Source organism: Ammospiza nelsoni, chromosome 5, assembly GCF_027579445.1.
Source record: "Ammospiza nelsoni isolate bAmmNel1 chromosome 5, bAmmNel1.pri, whole genome shotgun sequence".
NCBI lineage: Eukaryota > Metazoa > Chordata > Aves > Passeriformes > Passerellidae > Ammospiza > Ammospiza nelsoni.
In genome coordinates, this window is record NC_080637.1 from 42638505 (window position 1) to 42661495 (window position 22991).

Genomic DNA, 22991 nt, shown 5'->3' on the forward strand with positions numbered 1-22991 from the left:
CACTTAGCAGCCTAGATCAATTGGCTCCCAATCCCTATTCAAGTTCCTTAAGTCATCCAGTACTAACAGACTGTTGATATGCTTACTTCTTCGGTACCAACTCTGATTGCCAAAATAACTTTGAAAGCACTTCTGTGGAAAACAGGTAGTAGGTAACACTGAAATCTGTGATAAGGTAACAGATCAAAGACAAAAGATGTTGCTCCTGAAACCACAGGAAAAAGTGCTTTATACCGGGACAAATTCAGAGGCTGATTGATCAGAAAGAATGATAGATGACAGAAATGTCATTACAGTATCTGCAATTTTGCTCTTAATATCAGTTACTACTTGCTTATTTTTGGCCATAGGAGTTATCTATAACTTTAGCAATATTTTGCTAATGTCCTTTCCAGAAAGTGAAGCATTAGGAAAGTACAAGAGAATATGAAATTAGAGAAAGCTGCTTTTATCTTATGGTTTCACCAAAGAGATCAGAATAACATCCCTATAAAAAATCCGTGTGCATATTATCCCTACCACTATATTACCTAGGTGTATCACAGCCTAAGATGTTTGCCTTCTCAGAATGATGCATGGAAGTACTATTCTTAATATTTTATGAAATTGGCAAAATTTACAGAAAGACCAGATGACTTTGAAATCACCAAGAAGTCTGATGTAATATCATCAGTAATCCAGAGACAGTATTAATCCCAACCACCTTATTGAAAGCAGAAAAAAAATCCCAGAACCCCCAAAGCTCACACTTGCCTAGTGACAGGATTAAGTTTGGTCACTGAAAGTTTCTTAGCTACAAGGGTCATTTTACTTTGACTTCTCAAGAGGAAGATCCTACTATTTCACCTGAAGACTGCCAAAAGTCTGGCTCAGCCAGAGCTGCTCTCTCAGTAACTGCTTCAGTGCTATTTCCAAAAGGAAAAATCCCTGATGTCCATACATTGGTATAAAGACTTTTAGGTCAGAGACATGTTTGTTAAGTATCTAGAATTCAATCTCATATCTGGAATTAATAGTCAGGGAAGGAGGGCAGCAACACCTTATACTGCCTGAAGACTTTTCATTCAGTTTATTTAAATTTACATAACTTAAATGCAGAAATTTAGGTTAAAATTAATAGAAGTAAAATCTCCCTCAGTAAATACAAGTTGAAGAGGATGGACAAAGTTTACTAGCAAACTAGAAGGTAAAGAAACATTTAAAAACAGATATTACCTGATTATTCAAAGTGAAAATCATTCTTACTCTTTGCAGCACTTACAAATCAGAGATGACAGACCTTTCTCAAGGTGAGATCTTAACACTGTTTTTAAGCTTGTTCACTTCTCTGAGTAGCAGTGCTTAGCTCTTTCTTTTACTCAGTTTCAACAAGCCATTCTTCATCTGTGATCTTTTTTTTTTTGTCTTCTGATTACAGGTGCATCAGTCAAGAATGAGCAGGGACTCAGGGACAATCAAGAAAACCCATTCAGCTACATGGTCATCACAGCTGAACACTTAAAATTCTCTCTCATTTGTAGATATCAGGATCAAGCCTTGTTTTCTTTCAATTTTGTCAAATAGAATTGGAAGAAAGAAAGGGAAAGAGGAGAACCAAAGCCAGGTAACACGGTCTATGTAAAAACCGCTATTTAGCTGAAAATTCTACCATTTTAACTGGACTTCTCCTTTAGAATATTCTCTGCAGAAACATGATTAATCAAAACTTCCTCTGCATACAGTATTGCTTACCACTTTTTCAGTGTTAAGGTGAGCAGGAGAGGAAGTGCAAATTTTACTGTTTTGCCTCTGTACATATCATATCTATTGAGATTACACACAGCCAACTGTCCACAGAGTTTCCATTTGTTCAATGCCCAGGATAATCAGGGTCAGTTGCTTCTGACATTGTGAGCCCTACAATAAATATAATTACTGCATTATCCAAGTGCCAATCATACTAGGGACAGGTAAGACAAAAGTCACTTTCTGACATGCATCATTTGGGCACTGAAGAGAGGACAATGCATCTGCAGGATTCTGCAGAAGGGGGACAGTAGATGCCTACTGCCTATCAGTACTCTAATGTGGAGGAACTACTGCAGTATTATCACTAATAGCTCTTGAAACATCTTCTTTGAGATAGTATCTCTTTGTTGCATACATGGAGATATTGCAGAATGAGTTAAACTCTTGATACTGGGTGGTAAATAAATACATGGTATTATTAAGTTTTTAAAAATGCTCTTTTTGTAGAAGTGTCAAATCCTGAAGAAAGAATCAAAGTTCCTCTGATTATGCTTCTGCTTGTTGCTTTACCAGTGATAAGGGGAGAATGAAGACCACTGTAAACACTGACTGGAGGTGGAGGAACTGTCATAAGCCATACTAAAATAATTAATATAAAATTATTAAGCAACTAGTCAGAAATAGCATCTAAAAGGTGTTTAAAAATGCACAAAAATATAAAGGCTGTATCCAAGTCCTTCATACAAATATTAGTGTTTAATATTGCACTAAAAATGAATGAGGTAATGGAATGAAGCTAAAAGTAAAAGTTTCAAATTACTTGACATTTCCTGACAAGGTGATGTGGTTAGCTGTAAAATAATCTTACCAAGGGAAATCTTCAAGGTAAGTCTTTGAAAAGACTTACCTTTAAGAAACAAGACAGAAAAACCTGAGCACTAAAATGCAAGGTAGGGAGTACTGTCACATATTACAGGTTTTCAAAAACACTCTTTTCAAAGCCTTGCTTTAATTACCTGGTAAACTGATACATACATATTTTCAATATCATCTTTTAACATGATAATGCAGTTATCACATTTTGATCCATAATACAATAAAATATATTTGAAGGGAAGGTTTCTACAGAATCTCTCATGAATTAGAAAAATTCAAAGAGGAAGTTTTAAATTACTCACAAAGTATTTCTTAGGAAAGTGATTTGTGAAATAGTCTCTCCAAATACATTAAGAGAAAATTAGGTTTCAATTTGACTAAACACTGTTCTAGTTCTAGACTGGGGCCCTCAAGCAAGCCATATAATCTTTTTTCTACTGCCATCTAGTGTATATTTGAATTTCCTTCATCTGAGAAAATATTTACAACTGAAAATATGCTGCAAATTTTAAGATTTAATTAAATCAATAAAAGCTCTTTGTGCACAAGAGATAAACTCTATGCACATTAATGTGTTCAAACCTCAAAGCTGTTTTGAAACAAATTAACTTATTTTAAAGAAGTCTTCAGCACATGAAAGGTCAATTACATACAATCATGGCAAATTCAGAAATACAATTCTCACCAAGTGGAATGTAGTTTTTAGTATACTTCACTAAAATTGCATAACTGATTAAACTACTATTTTCAAATAACTCCACAAGGTCCTTATGTTAAACAGAGACAACAACTGGGATTTATCTCAGCTAAATTTAGACATACTGCTAGACACCTGTATTTGAGCTGATAATCACCTAAGATTATCTCTGTGACCAACAGAAAAAAATAGGTACCTTTAAAGAACAAATAATTTATTTACAATTCCAAGTTGTCTGAAAAAATGAAATTATCATAAGCATTAAAACTCTACTTACTTGAATATTCAAGAATCACATTGATGAGTGCAGTTGGGGGACAATTATAAAGTTTTACAACTCAAGAACATGAAATTCAACACTGCTTTAAAATTCAGGCTACTGCTGGGCTGAGAAGAAAAAACTAATGATTTTCTTGTAAAAGTTAATTATGCCTCAAAAATAGGTAGGTAGAGAGAAAATAAAATAGGGAAGGTATCTGAAATTTTACTGGTTCAATGTTTAGCTTTGAAGAGTGAATAAGAAAAAGTAATCAGAAAAGCAAAATACACTCAAGCTTCATCTTTCTGTTACTATCCTGAAGGCAAAACACCAAATGATACCTGCAATTCCTAATGCCCCTGTGCCAGCTGCTTTATTCAAAACAGCATTTCCAACAGGTGATGTGTGAAAACATGGCAACTGTGCCTCTGATCCCAGCTGAACAAATTCTAAGCCAGCTCCATTTTTGTGTATACTATTCCCCCAGAATATAGTTCTGGAATTACAGGGACTTTGTCACACTAAGACAAGCAGGGAAAGAAAAGCAATTGCTAACCAAAAGCAGTAAAAAAAACATTAGGAATTTTTAAAAATAGGGGGCAAATTACTTTCCTCTTGAGTTCTGCCTGCACATCTGTTTAACTTTTTGTGTTCTAATACCTTTAATTTTATCCTAAGGCAATCCCTCTTCAGTCCTGTTGTAGAGGTGACTAAACCAGCTGAGCATAACTCAAGGCAATGTATTACACCACATCTCAAGCATTTAGAAGACATTGTAGTAGTGGCTTATAGCAAACCTTAAGCAGTCATTGATACTTTGAAAAAATCCCATCTCCAAACTGCCTCCTCCGCCTGCCTGTAACTCTTGTTCATGTTACCAGGTCTCTTACTTGTTACTTCTGTTTAGTTTTGATGAATTATCTTACTCTGTTCACTTAGAAATATGACGAGAAAGGAAGAAAATAAGGAAGAAAGGAAGCAGTTCTACATATGATCTGAGGTGTAGATGAGATAATAGGGAAAAATTGTCATTACAACTGCTATGCTCTAGTGGAATAGATCACACAGAGAGATAGGGGAATCTCCAAACCTCTTCAAGACGCCCTAACCAGACACAGCTGAACTGATGTCCCACTGGTAGGAAGAACAGATCATCTCCAGAAGCTCCCTCTGACATGCCTGTGATTCCATTCCTCCTTTCCCTTATATATTAGAAACATGATGAGCCATTGAAAGATGAGGGTAGGACTGCAGTGGAACAGCCTAATGCTAGAATTCTCTGTATTGCCTCTGGCTTAGAAAGAGGTTGGCATGTAAAAAAATATTTTAACAGAAGAAGGACAAAAATACTTTTTTTGTCCTTTTCTTTTTTGTACTTTTTTTTCCTTTTTCTTTTTTTTTCCAGATTACAGCGCAGTGGGCCTAGACATTTTGTTTTTCTCAGTTAGAAGAGGAAATAGTTAAGAAGATGAAGCACTGAAAAATTTCAAGCACAGTGCTACCTAAGAATTAGTGCATGCTAATGAAAGCATGTTACTTCTGGTAGTAACCTGATACCAGTTTAGTCTGTATAAATCATGGTTTTGTCCAGCTGGTGAGGTCTACTCTTCCTGATCACAACAAAAATCCCACAATTTTTGTTGAGACAGATAGGAGGAGCCATAAAAACAAGAAAAGACAAATGGAGTGAGAAAATGTGATAATTTCACCTTAACACCATCTCAATTATTATACCATTACATTAATTCTAAAAATTAGCTGCAAAAACGATTCTAATCACTATCACTCTATTATTTAATTTAACAATATGAAAATATATTATATTACAATAATGAGTTTTGTTGAAACTGCCAGACACTGTTTTGTCTCAAAGAATATAACATACTTGATATTTACCTGAGAGAAAGATATTCTAGTAAGAATATAATGTTAATAGAAAACTAAATGAAGTGACTCTCATTAAAATCCTGAAATCAGGCCAGAAAATATAACACAGAGTCCAAAACTTTGCTATGACAAAGCCATAGAGCTCTTTCACTACTATGGAGCAGCCCAGGAGCCTATCAGCTGCTACAAATGCTGCAGCCATTAATAAATGCATACATAAAGCTAAGTTAACTCTGTCAAAGCTAACTAATAAATAATTTCTTGAAATTCAGCTACTGAATTTCCTTGATGAGCCTTTTCAGGATTGATAATGAGGCTTCCTAGCCTTAGTTTAACTTCAGCCTGAACTCATTAATGCTTTTCCAGAGCTTCTTAATTACCCAGGACAAGAAAAAAAATTGAAAAATTAATTTAGAGTATATTCACATCTTTACCAGACATGTAAACAGCAGAGAGGTCTGGAAATGTTGACCTGAAAAGAAGACAATGGACCCCTGCAGCTATAAGCCATTGTGTTTAGTACATGTTGTAACTGAGTGCAATTTGAATGGTCTTGTAGCAAAATGTTGCTCCAGCAAGACTGGCTTGAGTCTGCTGGCAAATGCTTAGATTGAGTTTGTTCTGGCACTGACCACCTATACTGAAGGCTGGTACCAGTAAACTAGAAGGAACTTCATTCATTTACCTTACAACAAATATGAAAGTCCAGCACGGAAGTTTGTTTATGAAGTTTGTTCATTAATGAAGCTTTTGGTCAGAACAGGATGCAGTCATCCTGTTCTGACCAAAATGCTAAGGATTAGAAAGCTACACATCCAACTTGGCAATAGAACCAGGCACAGAAGAAATCTTATTTTGTCAGAGTTCTCTTCCTCCAGCAAATGTTCTCAATCTTTATACCACTCATTTGCATGTATTCATACTGGAAACACAGCCACCCACCCAAAAAAAAGCTCAATATCCCCAAATGTCTGTTTTAAAACTCTGAGCAGGAAACAAATGCCATGGCAGCAGTATCTACATTTTCTATGTAGGCAACCAGGCAATGGTGAATTTCTATAGTACTGTGATAGCATATTACAGCAACCAGAAAGTTCTGATTGCTGTTCTAGATTTATCTCAGGTAAGTTTTTCAACACCAGAGGAACCTGGAGACTATCAAAAAAGAGAAGAAAATACAGGTAATCACCATGCAGAAGCCAGCCAGCTCTATCAGGGACTATGACAAATAAAGTGTAAACAACGACCTCATTGAAGGCATAGCACTGTTTACCTACTGGGCACAACTTTCAGACTATTTGACAAACACAAGATTTTTCCTAATACTGACACAGAACATTTGGCATTGCACTTTTATTCCCTAATTTCCAACACTTTCAATGGATGCCAGTAGATAGTTTGACAGTAACTACTGTTCAAGAATGAAATATCAGGAAATCAGACATCATAGTGCTGTAAAACACACTGCTAGCCTAGAAAGTCTTTTAGGTAGATATCAAGACCTTCTCACAACACCTAAAGGTCTTGGAAAGAGGGACAGCTTGTGACAAGCAAGTATTTGACTTTCAGTAATATCACCACACTGCCCTCCTTACAATGATGTATTTTGATAAGTATTGTAAAGCTCAAGATACCTACTGCAACACTTGCAGAGTTATTTCAGAAACCAGATTATCAGGTATGTTTTGGTTGAATGAGATGTAGAGTATAGACCCAGAAGAAGCATGAAAGTAATTTCAGCTTAAACCTGCCAGCATCAGCTTGCCTAGTCACCCTAATGAGGATTCATAAATTATGATTGCTTCAAAAGTATTACACATAACAATAAAAAGCTCCCTGATATACATAAAACATATTTAACTATAAATGTCAGACAGTGTTAACAGAAGCTTCTTGTTTCCTATATTAGACAATTTATTGCACTCACCTCAACTGATGTAATTGTTTCATCATGGAAATGACATGACCTTGGGTAAACATCAAGAAGATGAGGAGGATCATCAATATGTGTTCTTCTAAAATTGTGTTTGAGAACTTCTTCATAATCCAAAGTATCAAAGTTGGTTTTCCATAGTAACACCTATAAGAAATCTTCATATCAGTAACTACTTGCAGGCTATTCAGTGCTCAAAACCTAACTATTCAGTAAAGTCTGCTATTACTAGTAGATAACTGCATTATAACAATACTGCAGTGATGTCTTAGTCCAATCTCTACTGCAACACAGGCACTTCCCTAGAGTATCTTTACTTCAAATCTAAAAGATGTGGTTCAATCTATTCAAAAAGTAACCCCTAAAACACATCTATAATCACAAACTGTCCCACTGAGCTGTCCCAAGTTACTTTTCTGCCAGATTAAGGGATCATATACTGTTAATTTCTGCCCCCTATAAAGGCTTGCAGGTCTAACAAGAGAGTTTGAAGGAATAAGAGAAATGAGAGAGTTCCACAGAACTCTGAAACACCTGATTTCCAGTGTTTTGGCAACAGGAATCTCTTTTCTGAACTCTGTCTCATTATGTTCTAGGTAGAAACCATATCTGAAGTCACACATATATGACCAAATGCAGAAGGTCATGGGACACAGAGGTAGTCCAAAGATATTCTATCCAGTCTTATAAATATTCCACATAGGCTACTACTTTTCAAACCAATAGGTATAACTTTGCTCTTTCACATAAAAGGTCTTATGTTTTCCATGGCAACAGGTTAATGAAATAAATTGCAATGTGCATATACTGCCAAAACTGTGAGGAACATGACAGAACACTACACTTTGAGATCTTCTTTGTTTGAGGAAAGAAGCAAATAGAAAGAAACAAAAGTATCCAGTGTTTGTTTCAAATATTTAACCTGCATCTGAACTGTCAGCTGGTTCTGCACCAACCAGAAACTTGATACAAGAAGCAGAGATACTGGTTTTCCTTCTTTGATGGAAAGGTATGGAAGGATCTGTTGATTGAAAACATCTTGAAATAATATATGTATGACGGAAGCAGTCTTGCATAAACTTAAGAGTGTATCAGCTGCCTCCAGTGCATGCTGTGAACAGACAATATATTTTGGGTACTGCATGAGGGGTAGAAGATGATACTTCTATGGCTAACCTCTGCTCATAAGCATGACATTGCCAGCAGAACTTTCCCAACAAATACACCCTACAATTACAGTAAACCAATAATCACAGTGAATTGAGAACTCCTCCTGGCACACCTGGAAGAAGGCTGTGGACAGGTCAGCAAAGTGGAATGTTTAAGAAGTATGTGTGTATAACCAAAAGAAAATGGACACAGAATAAAGTTCTCATGTTTACTATAGATAAAGATATACACCTTGGTAGTTACCCAACAGTGGGTAGCACATTTTAAAACTTAAAAAAGTGAAAGCTGCAAAGTAACTACTCCTCTCCCACCAAAATTTTCATAAAACAAAGGGAATAACTTCAACAAACCAGGAAGGCCCATTTTAAGGTAATTGAAAGTTACTAGATCTGCTATGACTACTTTTTAATTCAACATTTCATCAGTGTTTCCTGATGAAACTGATCTTCCCTCGCATATATTCACCATGAACCCACTATATCAAACTGCTGAGGACTAGAAGACATGGATTTTTACTACTTTTTCCATGCTCTCATGCCCCAGCTTTACAACAGAAAATCAGGGCAGGAAAAAGGCAATGACATGACAGCACTGAACACACATGCCATTCAGGGGGCCCCAAGTTCAAAGAACTTTGAAGTAAGACAGGCATTACCAGGGTGTGGGAGGCTGTGTTAGGCTTAATACTCTAAGTCTTTGCCTTCATCAGAGCTTCTCAGATTAATCTTCTGTCATGTGAACACATTCACTTTTGCTCCTCTCAAGTATAATGTACCAAGTCATAAAACTCAAAATATTCATGGAAGGTAAGGTCAACAATTCAGAATTACATGGGACTAAGTTGCATTTTGGGACTTATAAATAAGATTTTAACTTCAGTATGGAAAATCAAAGATCATACTAGTGAGTCAAGAAATAAATATCTTTCCCCCATTCTCAGTTGGTTTTTGTGGGGTTTTTTCCCTGCTTGTAAAATTAATATTGGATGTCTGATAACATTTTCGCTTTTCCAATAACTTCAAGTCCTGATAGTACACTTTACTTAATACATCCTGATAGAAAGCATTTTTTTTTATCTTCCAAGACCATCTCTGCTACTAGCTGAAATTTATTTCAAACTGCACAAAACAGAATATAGCCATGAATTATGGTAAACTCAAAAAATCTTAATTTCAACAGCATAGCTTTTTTTATCGACATTGAGCTTTTAGCTTTTTGTAACAGGAAAACATGAAAAAGACAGCTAAGGAACATTTCAGACTGAAAATTTAAATATTGTGCTACAAAATTTATTTCTTTTTGGAAACTTTATAGACCTGATAGAGATGATTTCAAGATAGATAGTATGTGTTCTTAATTATTTATTTATTACAGAAGACAGAGATTAATTATGAGACTTACTGTTTAACTTTTTTTTTAATGCCCAAATGACTCTTCTTCCCTTTATAAAATCCAGTACTTTACTGTTTCACCAAAGTAAATTAGTAAAGGTAACATAAGAGGTTTTTTTCCCCAATTCTAGCCAAAGTTTTCCCAGTAATACAACTTAATACCTACAATTACAGAGTAAGGACTTTAAAAGCAGTGAAAACCTAACAAAGCAGGTACCACTTAATACTAATTGCAATATAACTACTTCATTGACACTGAATTGCAACACTTTAAATATTCTTAGTCAAAAACCACTAAATATTTTTAGCCATATTATTGAAATATGTAAAATGGGTGTGGTTAGTCTTCTCCTCATAACATCCAATGGAAAGTCTATATAACACATAAGTAGCCAGAATGCATGTGAGTAATTAGCAAGTTATTGTGATATAGTATATTTAACTCCCATTCACTGTAACAACTAAGACATTTCATTCAAGGAGACAATACCACAAACCTGAGCATCCACTCCACCTGAGGCAAAACTTTCACCACCTTTTGAAAAAGCCACACAAAGTACAGGTCCCTGGAAAAAAAAATAGCATACAGTAAAATTAGGCTATTACTGTAATCATGATATTTTAGTGCAGAGTAAAACACCAATGCCATTACCTAATGTAATAGATTTTTCAATTTTAATAAAATAAGGAACAATTTTTTAAAATAAGGAACAATTGTAGTGAAATTTCTGCAAAACTTCATTGAAAAGTTAATATTGCACATTTTCATAAGATGCTACATTACAACTCCAACAATCTATACTAGGAAAATAATGGCAGTGTCCTTAGATTTTATACTTCATCTTTGCAATGAAAAATTACAATATATATATTACATTACTCAAGGCAATATGTTTGAATGATTTATTATCAAAAATAGGGTTTGATTGGCATTAACAGGAAAAGGAGGAAATGCCTGCCATTCTTCACAAAGGTTATCCTCTGTAAGCTTCCCCCTCCTTAGAAAACACTGTTTTTCAATAAACAATAGGACTGAAGTGCCAAATAACATGATTTTGAAATTTAAGTGAATTATTAATGAATTTAGAACATGAGCTTTTACTTAACATCAAGTGTTTCACATTGACAGATAAAAAGCATGCTAACAGGTAAAAACTGATGCATTTTCTTAACCACTTGTGACAAGGTGTGTTAACACAACACCTTGTTGTCCACTAAATTTCATCTGGAAGTTGCAAGATAAAAGACACAATGGCATAAATGTTACTTTCCCTCTGTAAAGATACTGAACAGCCTATTAAGATCTCCATTTAAAGAGGGTTATTGTGTATACCTTGTGTCCATGAAGAGTGTAAATAAGTCTTTCTCCTAAGAGGTCCAGAATCTTAAGGGTACCGTCAGAAGAAGCAGTGATGAGGTAGTTACCAGAAGGATGGAATGATATACAATTAACCCCTGCTCTGTGAACTGATTTACAGAAGACAATATTCAAAAGCTGTAGATATCTACTATGAAGGTATGTACACTTTATTTCTTTGCTCTTTTCTACTTCCCAAAGAACTACTTCATTTAAGGAAAAAACAACAAAAGTGCTGAGGCATAGAAGACTTGTCAGAGTATTTGCTTAGTTCAGGTCTAAAAATTAAGGGAAGCAAAGAAATAAAAAGTATTCAGACTAGATTCTTGGTGTTGCTAGACTACAAAAAGATACTTACAACATGTCAATATGACTTGTTTGTCAACTTTCCCCAATAATACTCTTAATAAATCACATTTAATTGCAAAGAGTCCCATTGTAAAGAAAATAAAACAAACTACATTGTTTTTACCTTTGAAATGCTGCAGTAGCTTGTTCGTTCGAATATCCCATAGTTTCACTGTGTTATTGGAACCTGCAGAAGCTATACATGTTCCACTTGGGTTGAAATCCACAAAAGTTGGAAATCTAAATATAATTAATGAAAACAGACTTATAATGTGTTCCCACAGGTATAATACCTAGGTGCATGTATATATATAAAGCCCACGATATTAACACTAAGCTGCTACAAACTTGTGTGGAATCTATATGTATGGAAACTCAAATAAGGCATTTCAAGGAACTGAAATAAGCATAAGAAAACAAGATGTACATGACAAATCATCTCACTTTTGTTGAAAACACGATATAATTGATCCAAGTCAAACTTTCAGAGTTTGTGCTAGAGTACAAAGTTCCTGGAAGATAGTGCTACAAAGAGTTCATAACAAATAAAAGAATTTTGTCTAAGAACTGACAACACTTAGGACTTGAAAAAGGATGAAGGCAGCCATGAAATCAGCAAAGCATATATAGAAGCTAAATATTCCACTGAGTTGTTAACTAAAACTCTGGATCCAAGACGTTTAAGACAACTGCATAGAAGTAAAAGCACGTATTTTTTAAACTTAAATTAGGCAGATCACTGCAAGTGTTACTGAAAGTAACAAAATACTGTTTTCATCAACAAGTGGAAAAGTCTTCAAGCTTTCTTCTTGTTGAAGCATCCAATATCAAATAGCATTACCAAAATTGAGGGAACACATGGAAACATTCCAAAATCCAAGAATAATCTTACTTCTGTTTAGATTATCTCTTGTTTGCTGTAAAACAGCTGTATAAGTGCAGCCAGTTAACCTCTTTAGAAAAACATTATATGAATTATTTTAGTTGACATGGGTCGTAGAAGTCTGATCTGTTTTCAGATTTAACATATATAGATGTTAAAAGCACAGGATATTAAATTAATGCCAGTAAAATTACACTATTACATTTCTCCTTTTTTCTAGTAAAACTTACCCTTCATAATCTGAGAAGGTATTAATGCAAATTTTATTTCTTGTATCCCAGAGTTTAATAGATTTGTCCTCACCACAAGATGCTATTATTCTTCCATCAGGCGAAAATCTGGAACACACAAGTCTATACATTACTTAAGAACTGATTCTGCCCATATTAGCATTAGAGACATAAGTAACAAAACACCAGAACCAAGGAAGCCTGTTTGAAATAAGGATGCATCACACTTAAAGGACATTTGAACTTCTGGTATTTCTCATGGACTAATAAAACTGAAAAGCTTCTTCCCTATTCCACTTTGACCCATTTCATAAGGAACTACAATTACAAACAGAGCCATAAGCAAGAGGAAGAGAGGGGGTTGAGGGGACGGTGTCAGCAACCTAAGGATGTCACTACAGATGACTAAGAGATTAGTAAAGAAAATTATAGGTAAAAAGACACAGAGGATACAGCAGAATCTTGTGTTCAATGTTAACCTATATTTATGTTCTCTGAGTTCTTTCTAAACTTATAAATAGCAGGCAAAGAATTCACAATTATTCCTAGACTAGCAGACCAGGTTTTAAAAGAGGAAAAGTGATTTGTCTATAACTTCCTCAAGCATTATTATTTCACTTACTGAGCAACTGCACAATGACACTGAAAAACTGTTCAAGAACTTTCAAATGTGATTTCCTAGAACTTTCCTTTTTCTTATATCAGGCCTCTTAGCTGCAGATTTTCCATTAATATGGAGGAAAGGAAAAATTTTTTAAAAAGATAGCAAACAATATTTTCTTGCCTTTGAGAAGCTGTCCTGTCTTTAAAGAGTATGAATCCTAACCTGCAGTCCAAAGGCCATTTCTTTTACCTTTTCCAATTACGTAAGCTTAACTCATCTGGTTCATGACCATTCTTTAATGCCACTATGATTCCAAGAATACTTGAGAAAACCCCTACAACGCATAGATAAATCTAGACATGAGTGCTGGGAAATAATACAACAAAAAACCAAACAAAACTGGAGAAAGACAGCACACTGACTAAAAATAAATACAGAAGACCCCATTTGTCCTTTACTGTAGTAGAATGAAGACAGTAACTGATTTAGTATGTTCACATATTAACATAGAGCAAGCTTTCATACTTCAGCTAGGTCTACACAAAACTTGTGCACATAAGATTCATTTATTAAAATTTAATTACTGGTGAGAGATAATTACTTGTCATTCACAGATGTTTCTTCCCTTATTTCTACCCTGAGATACAAAATCCCCTTTGTTAGGAATTCTACTTTACCAAGAGAATAAAAACAACACTTACTTGGCACAGCAAACCCAACCAGTGTGTTGGAATAGGGTAAACAAAAGGCGCTGAGAGCAAACACTCCATATTTTTATTAATTTATCATTGGATGCTGAAACTACAGAGTAGCCATCATGGGAGAAGCTCACACTCCGAACAGGGGCTGTATGACCTTTCAGTACTGATGATTCTCCATAGCTAAGGGGGGAGCAAAGAAAAGGAAACAAAACCCCAAATACCAAGTCAAAAATCACAGTTATATTAAAGAGCTTCAATCCCCATAAAACTCAATGTTGGCATTTTTATAATCTTACTCAAATGAAAAAGCAGTATACAGAGGCCAAATCTTAATGGCACCATTATATTTTACTTATTTAAATATTATTAGAATAACATTCCTTAAGTTGCATTTAACATGACCAGTTTTACAGAACAGTGAAATTCAGTAGCATCATTGGCCTTTAGTCTCATCAGCATTAGTATTGGAAAGAGAATTTTTTATACAGTAATCTATAAAACGCTTGGAAGTTCAAGTAACATTAGTCTAAGATCACACTGAATTACTCATAATTACTACTACTCAAGAACAGTCTGATAAAGCAAGTCAATTATTTTTTTCCCCAAAAAAAACTATTGTTCTCTTCAACACTTGTCTCCCCAAAATGAAGTGCAGCCATGCAATCCTTGTTAAAATATCATCTTTAAGCCAGAGAAATATTACAAAGCATAGTTCTACACACATGAAATTGTGACCTCTCAGTTGTTATATTTTTCTTTTGAAACTACAGAATATTCAGAAAAGAACAAAGTAATACAGCAAAGAACTGTTTTGCTTGTGGTCCCCAGTCTCTGTTTCTGTCAAAGCCCAGGCATGTGGGAAGGAAAAGGAAACTTTTTTGAGTAAAGCCTCGCATATTCACACTGCTCAATAATGAAACACATATCCAGCACTTCTCAGTTATACTCACATGCAAGGAATCCATAGCCTGACCGTGTGATCCTGAGAAGCTGAAGCCAGCACCCGCCCATCCGGAGAGAACTCTACACTTGTCACCGCTTCCGCATGCCCTGAAAATCTGTAGGCGCTGCATGGCGTCCTCAGCTTCCACAGTATGAGCAGGCTGTCCACAGAGCAGGTAACTGCAAGAAGTGAAAGGCATTAGGGGCCTGCTCACTGCTTTTATGAAAGTCAGAGCTAACAACTATGGATTTGGATTCACCGGAGAACTTAACGGGTATTGCAGGAGGGAGGAGTTATTAGGCTTTAAGGGATACTTAGCCTAAGCAGAAGCCTGGTAGCAAGTAGTGGCAACACCAGGCTTTCAGAAGGATGCCACAAGAATGGGAGAAGTAAAGGATAATTCTCAACAGGTAGCTCTCTCACATACTAAGCCAACTGGTTTACAAGTACTTTGATGACACAGAGCAAAACATTCAAGGCCAAACATCATGCACATGAGTATGAATCCAGATTTGGTTTTACAAAATCCTAAGAACAATAGGCAAATTCTTCAGTAATCTCATTTTGATCTCAGAGATAGAATTTGTTTCAAGTATCAAGTGTTCAACTCCAAAAAAAAATACGCCAACTTAAAGTGAAGACATGACTTCTAACACTTGAGTGACAATATTGATGTATGATAATTCTATAATCCTATTTAAGTATCAATTTTATAACTAACATTTGTCTAGTTCAAAAGAGAACATAAAGTTGTCAGTCTGAAAATAGAGCATGCTTGAGGGTGGGTTTTTTGCAGTCACTTTACAGGTGAACTATACTATCTGCAGTCAAAAAGGCAAACCTAACTTTCACCAGAGGTTGATAATTTTCAGGAAACTATAAGAAACAAAGATAATAAGCAGTTGAATTAAAGTGGTACATGCAGTTTTCTTACATCCCCACCATCTTCATCTCTGCTAAATGTCAAGTATATAGACATAAATAAAAACAAGGTATTCACACTCCCATCCCTCAGTTGTCAAATTCCCCAGTAGAGAAAAGAAGGGAGAGGAAGAACAGGGGCCTCCAGAAGCTGGAAGAGTATATGAAGACGGCTTTTCTCTTCCCAGTTTCTTTCAAGCACCAACATAGCACAAAGAAATTCAGTTTCCTTATTAACACATGTCAAGGCAAACCTCAAACATAATATTAGCATATTAGACTATTAAATATTATCTAATAAATTCCCTTTATAAATTTACTACAAAGATGCTGTTTTTATTCCTTAAAGACGAGTTTCTGCTAAAAGATGTGTGACCAGACTATCCCTATGCCCATATCAACAGGCCTATATTTGACAAAGAAATACAAGTTATTTTTCCCCCACTTCAACTTTTCAAAACCCTGTTTTACAGCAGGGTTTTTCTAATTGTACTTGAAAGAATTCCTTTGCCCCTTTGATTCTGAAAAGTGATCTACAGTGGAGTAAAACTAAAAGGAAAAAGTGAAACATAAGCTAAAATAGAATTTGAAGGCATAGGGCTGGAAATGTGAAACAGACAAGACTGATGGCTTCTAAAACAAATCATTGATGAACTACCAAATACCTGTGGAACCTTATGAACTGCATGAATGCTGTGCAGTATCAGCTTTCAGTTCTAAAAACTGAGGGAAATATTCTTAGAAAGATGACAGCACCATTCATTCAGAGCCTGGTTTCTTGTAGCTTGCTGTCTGATACATGGGCTGTCCCAAGGTAAATGAGGCACAAGCAGTGATCTGAAGTTCTCCTTCCTGTGGGACATCCGTGACAATCATCCTCATTTTTCCTCTGAACTCCCTGCCACCTGATGCAACGCTTAAATATTGGATCAGAAACAAAAAAAAAACACAGAAAGTCCAGAAGAAATTTTTCAGGATGCGCCACAGCACAAATAGGCCTGGTGCTCCTCAGAGAATACATGACATAACCAGAACCATGTTTAGAGGTGAAAGACAATTTGCCCTTGCAATGATCAACAGCAAAATATAACTAAAATTTAGAAAACTGAAAATCCACAATGAGCTGGCTCCAATATACAACTTACTCTACTTTATAACCTGAGTGCCTTTTCCTCTTTAAACATCAATGCTTCTGTACACACCTACATATAGCAAACACATCACTGGATAATTTGCTTTTCTGCTGATGAGTCACTACAGAATTGAACACCAAAAATAAAGACTTGGCCTTATGCAAAGGCCAAGTTGAAAGATCTATAGCAAAGAGGTGTGTAAGCAGATACCTAAGCTTCACATATGCCATAAAATAGATTTTATGGTATTTACAATGAAACAAAGTTCAATTTATGAACTGTGACTATTGATGGCATACATTTTTATATACACACACACAAATATATGAACACAAGTTGCTGTAATACAGAATTACCATTTCACTCTCACTTTCCACAATAACAAAGTGGTGACTAAGAAAGTTGTGCAAAGATCAAAAGAGAGTAACTCAGACAGGCTTTAACAGCTCGATGTACATCTCTCAAAATACCGAAGCATCTCCAATATAATTAATCACTTAGTGCAAGAATTACAGGGCAGATGGAATACAGTGCAAATGATGGGTGTGTGAATATTCAAACCCTAGCACTGCCAACAAACCCCCACACTTTGCAGGAACCCTGCAGCTCTCAATGATACAGTACAACCTCACAATGCAAACACGTTTTACCGTTAATTGCAAGATTTCCTACTTGGAGAAAAAATATTATTAATTTAACCTCTGTCAAAAACGCCAATCTAGAATTCTAAGCACATTGGATAAAATATGAAGAACTTTTAATAACTCCCATAAATTCAAGTTATTGGCAGTTTTTGTTGCATTCTATATGCATGTAAAAAAGAGGAAAAGAACTGAGAGGAATCAGCACACTAGTCAACATTTTATTTTCTGGATTTTATTTTTTCAAAAGAAATCCCAAAGCCCTCCACATTTATTCAGTGTAAAGTTTACATTCAGTTTTTTTAAGTCACTTAGAATCAGTAGTTTAAAATATGTACAAGCATTCACCAAATTTTCAAAGTCTAACAGAATAGAAAACTATTCAGATTTTCAGATTTTCCAGAAATCTCTACATACTGAAAAATAATAGGATAGGAGTATTGAAATAGTAAGGTGTCGTTTGTTTTTTCCTTCTTTCTTTCTCTCTCTCGCCCCTCCTCCTTCTATTCACTTTTTTCTTCCCATTGGGAAGGTTTTAAATTTTTGTTCTTTTTTTTAGCGACAGGTAATTTAATTTAGTGTTTTTTTGTTCTCCCCAGTTTGTTTCTAAATAACTCCAAAAATAGAAAGGGAGGTCATGGGGAGGAGGAAGGGGTTCAGATACATAGGGAGAATAACTTTTCAAACTCAGAGGCAGATTCACTTATGATTATTGCTTAAATAGAGAAGGAACACTTTGAATGTCAGGTTTAACTTGAAGGTACTTCTTTACACAAAAAATAGTTTCTGCCAAGTGCTAAAAAATTAACTGTATAAAATTTGCATAGTCTGTATTCATATCATTTAATTACTTTCATCTGAAGAAACATGCATTGCACACACTACTTATGATCTGCACATAAGAGAACCTAGGCGTTTTCCCTGTCACTTCTATTGAATGTAACAGCCTACAGAAAAGCAGCCTACAGTTTTCACAAAAGCACATACTTTATATAATTTATTGCCCCAGTACAAAACGACTGGCTGTCTTTTAAAATTTGATAAATGGTTCATAACTTGCAGGTACACAAAAGAATTCCTGCTGCAAAGTGGAATGCAATTTTTCAGGAATGCTTCCCTTATGCAGTAAAAAGTTCCCTTTTTTTTTAACAAACAAACAAAAAAAAATCAACAACAAAAACTCAACTTAGGGGGAAAAGGAAAATAAAAAAGGGAAAAAAACCCAAATTGCAAGTAACTGCCTAAAAATAAATTAAAGTCTTAAAAGAATCCACGCCACACAGTGGCAAGCATTTTTAGCATGACTCAATGCTGCATTCCAAGCTCCACATTTTCTTCTGTTCATCTTCTATGTTAACCTGCTTCCACCCAAACCTCTCAAAGCCTTCAAGTCACTACAATTTAAGAATATGTTATAACTTACTCTTACTTTATTTTTGGAAAACTTCAACTATATCAGGTCTCACTTGTCCCTTTTCAACCCTTCTACCTGCTAACACCTGTAGTAAGTGCACATCCACTACATTCCTCAAGTATCCAGGTAACTAATGCTCACTAGCTTAAGTTTCTACCTACCAGCCCCATGTAAAGACTTACTGCACTATGGCTACTGAAGAATATTTATCACTTCAGTGAGAGTAATAAAAACAGCTGGAATGCCCAACACACTAAGAAAAGTGTTCAACTTAAATCTTACAAAACTAAAATACAGATACTAATGCAAGATTTTTTTTCAAGTACACAATATATCTATCATGACTACCATCTATAAGCACTATCAAAACAGATTAGGGACACTAAGAGACACTATTCGAGAATCAGTATTCTTCAAAAACTCAGCATAACAGAAAAAACAAAACATTCTAAACAAGTAATTATTTGTATCACCAACAAATCTTAGTGTTCTCCTTTGTCTTCTCAACTCCCTTCATGTCAGAAGCTTCAGCTTCCCAGTCTTACCCAAGGTCTCCAGTGGTACTGTTTTGACTAGAAACAGGCAACTTATGCTGTATTATTTCAAACTCTTCCTAGGGCTGACCCATGCCAGCTGTTGCCAAAACACAAAAAGCAAAATAAAACAGCCCAAATGTTCCTCTGTTACCTTTCTCTAGCCTGCTGACAGACCAAATAAAAAAAAAACCAACAACAACAAAAAAACCATACATGGTCTAGATCACATAACTTTTTTGTCTCTAAGATGTGGAGCTGAACATGGAAAAGCTTACACAGAAGCAATGTATACATTAAATATATAGCTGAAAAACAGCAGTAGCTAAGGCAATTTTGTGATTCCTTTCCTTCTCCATTGCCTTTAAACAAAATTCTTATTTGTAGCCAACCCTATTTCTTCCATTTCTGGGATCAGCATGTCCTTGGTTCTACTGCTACCATGTTCTCCTCTAAATGCATGAGAGCTCCTGACTAAGCCCCATGGGGTAAGATTTTTACAATAGGTACAAGACTGCAAAGCAGTGCCAAAGCCCTTCTAGTAAATAAACTTCCTATTCTTCTGTAGAATATAGTACCCTTAACAGCATGTACATTCCCAGAAAAACGCAGACCATTACAAGGCTTGCATTCAACTTTCCACATCAATGCCCATTCAATCACATGCTACTGTAGCATTACTTAGGGTGTTAGATACATACTTTATAATGTATCTGTAACACAGTCAGCGAGTACCACTACAAGAATCTTAACTTTTACTTCTGTAAGTAAAAATTTTTTGTTTACACAGAACATTATGTCACTGAATTATTGCATAATTTTAAGATTAAAAAAATCCCACTTCAGTCCCCTCAGAAGCCTCTGTTTTATAATCAAGACTGAGAAAAGTAATAATGGACCAAAATTTTACAAAAATAAAGGCATTAAATGTTCTAATCCATGTTTTAGAAACTGGACCGCACTATTTACTTTTGCTTTCCATACAGTTCATCATAGTAGACAGTTTCTACACCACCACAGAGAGATGTGAAAACATTTCAAGGTATTCAATCAAACATTGCTCTCTGTTCACACGTTCCATTCAAAGCTTGAAGATCACAGTCCATCCGATTCATACTACCAGTAGTGATTATTTCTCAAATTTCCAAATCTGATTTTTATCTCCAGCACTACAAGTTCTCATTTGCACATCAGCGTGCCCCTCAGTTGTGCGATAAGCAGTAAGGCACTTCCCCGAATGAGGATGATAAATAGTCCCATCTTCTTTGAAGTGCCAGATAATAATTTCTGGGACAGGAGATCCATCTTTTGGGCAGCTCCTCATACCTATGAAGTCTTCACGCTCAGGGACTTCAGCACATAGCTCAGTTACAGAGTTAAATCTAATCTCCTGATTTGATGTATATTCAAAAAATTGGTTGCCTCCCTGACCATGACAGCCAAAGAGAGACAGGTGAGAGCCAGTAGGATTATGCTCCTGTAAGACATAGTCAAGGCACTCTGAAGGTATTCCAGTGCTGCGGATAGCGCCGTGCCAGCCAGGACGATCTTCTGGTACATGCAACTCAGCAAATATGTTTTTTAAATACCAGTGAAAACTCTTGCATTTCAAACGCTCCCTAAGAATCTTTCTTTCAGAAATGTCTCCATAGTTTTCTTTCCTTGCTGAAGGATTTCTGTTGTAAAAGTGATCTTTGAACTCATCCATCCACACCTCAGCAGCACGTGCCGTGTTCTGAAGGAAATTTGGTCTAGCATAGGGTGCACGCTTTGGAAACACATGGCCCACGTGGGAGCACGGATGAATTTCCAACATGCCTCCACACTGCCAAACCCTAAACGATAATTCTAAGTTCTCCCCTCCCCAAACATCCATTCCCGTATCATAGGTTCCCAGGTACTCAAAATACTTCTTGCTGACAGCAAACAAGCCGCCAGCCATGGTTGGGGATCTGATGGGGTCGGTTTCCGACTTGCGCCTGAGACGTTCATGTTTAGGCACCGAGTGCCACTGGAATGTCAGCCGCCAGTCAAAGCCCCCAATCATGGGCTCTGCCGTTTGCATGTAGTACTCAAATGTTTTCCAGTCAATGGTGTCAATGACAGGACAGACAATAACAGTCTCATTCTCAGCAATCCTCTCGAGCAGTGGTTCCAGCCAGCCGGAAACACATTCACAGTGACAATCCAGGAACGTGAGAACATCACCTGTAGCAAAGGTAGCGCCAATCAAGCGTGCACGAACCAATCCTTCTCGTTTGTTGGTTCTTATCAAGCGAACTCTATTCAGACTGCTTATGTATTTTTCGAGTTCAGCCTTCAAATACACTTTATCACTCAGGTCATCCACCAGTATAATTTCTTTCAGAAGCACTGAGGGTGATGTTTCAAGAACACTATGTATCGTCCGCAGCAGTGTTGACCAGGCTTCATTGTAGAAAGCAATTATAACAGATGTTGTGGGCAGTCTTCTGTAGTTGTAAGATTTAGTTTTACAACCACTCAGTCGATTATCTTCAATGTGCCGGTGGAGAGAAATTTTATCACTTAAATAAATATTTATTGCATACTTCTCAATCAGCTCTTCTTCCTGTTTCTGCTCCTCAGGACTCAGCTGGGGGCGAAAGGGTTTACCCCATTCTCCTGGAGCATAAGGATCGGGTGGGGGTTTGTCATAAACTGGACGAGCCAAATCGACAGCTTTTTCTGCTCCGTCAGAAAAGCGCCTCTCCCATTTCCCTTTAGTGATGCTCTTGCCGGCGAGGGAGGCACCGAAGGAAGAAACGGACAGCTCGACCACAAAGTAAGCGATCATTAAGAAGCCCAGGAACAGGCAGCTTTTGCGCATCCACGTCCATCTTCTCGCCAGACGAATCCTCATCTTAAATAGTTAAAAGCAGCTCCTTGGCAGAGAAAGGTCCGTGCACTCCTGCCGGCTCTCTCCACGCCCCAGGGAGGATGGGGCTGCAGGCACTCCCAGCCTCGGGCTCGGGACGCCGGCAGAGTTTGCAGCCAGCCCTCCGCGGTGGGCCCGGCAGATTCCAGGGGGACCGCGGGGGAGAGGGGCGGCGGCGGAGGCACGGAGCAGCCCCTGCCCCTCCGGCCTCGGCGCTCCCCTCACTTACTTCCTCCTCCTCCTCCTCTCTCTCCGCGGGACAAACCCCTCCTCCAGCCTTGTGGTTTGCTCAAAAAGTTGTCGCTTAAGGAAGGGGAAGAGACTGTTTAGCCCGCCCGAAGGAGCGGGAGCCCGCCCCGCCTCCGCGCCCGGACCTGCGCCCGGACCGGCCCGGCGGCTCCGGGGAGGGAAAGAGGGAGGAGGGAGCGGGCTGCCCCGCCCGGAAA

At 36.8% G+C, this 22991-nt stretch overlaps 2 protein-coding genes across 4 annotated transcripts in view; both read right to left on the reverse strand.

The window, feature by feature from the left end:
* Window positions 1–22991, reverse strand: part of POC1B (POC1 centriolar protein B) — a 45272-nt gene that overhangs the window by 21858 nt on the left and 423 nt on the right. For all 3 annotated transcript variants that reach the window (XM_059473301.1, XM_059473304.1, XM_059473302.1), the window contains exons 3-9: window positions 15015–15186; window positions 14065–14244; window positions 12760–12867; window positions 11771–11886; window positions 11275–11408; window positions 10439–10507; window positions 7375–7527 (exon numbers count right to left, since the gene is read on the reverse strand). In XM_059473301.1, the coding sequence (XP_059329284.1) occupies window positions 7375–7527; window positions 10439–10507; window positions 11275–11408; window positions 11771–11886; window positions 12760–12867; window positions 14065–14244; window positions 15015–15186 (932 nt within the window). The remainder of the gene's footprint in view (window positions 1–7374; window positions 7528–10438; window positions 10508–11274; window positions 11409–11770; window positions 11887–12759; window positions 12868–14064; window positions 14245–15014; window positions 15187–22991) is intronic.
* Window positions 17922–22752, reverse strand: GALNT4 (polypeptide N-acetylgalactosaminyltransferase 4). Its single transcript, XM_059472907.1, has one exon. It carries the CDS (start codon window positions 22528–22530, stop codon window positions 20779–20781), a length of 1752 nt encoding a protein of 583 aa, XP_059328890.1. The 5' UTR covers window positions 22531–22752; the 3' UTR covers window positions 17922–20778.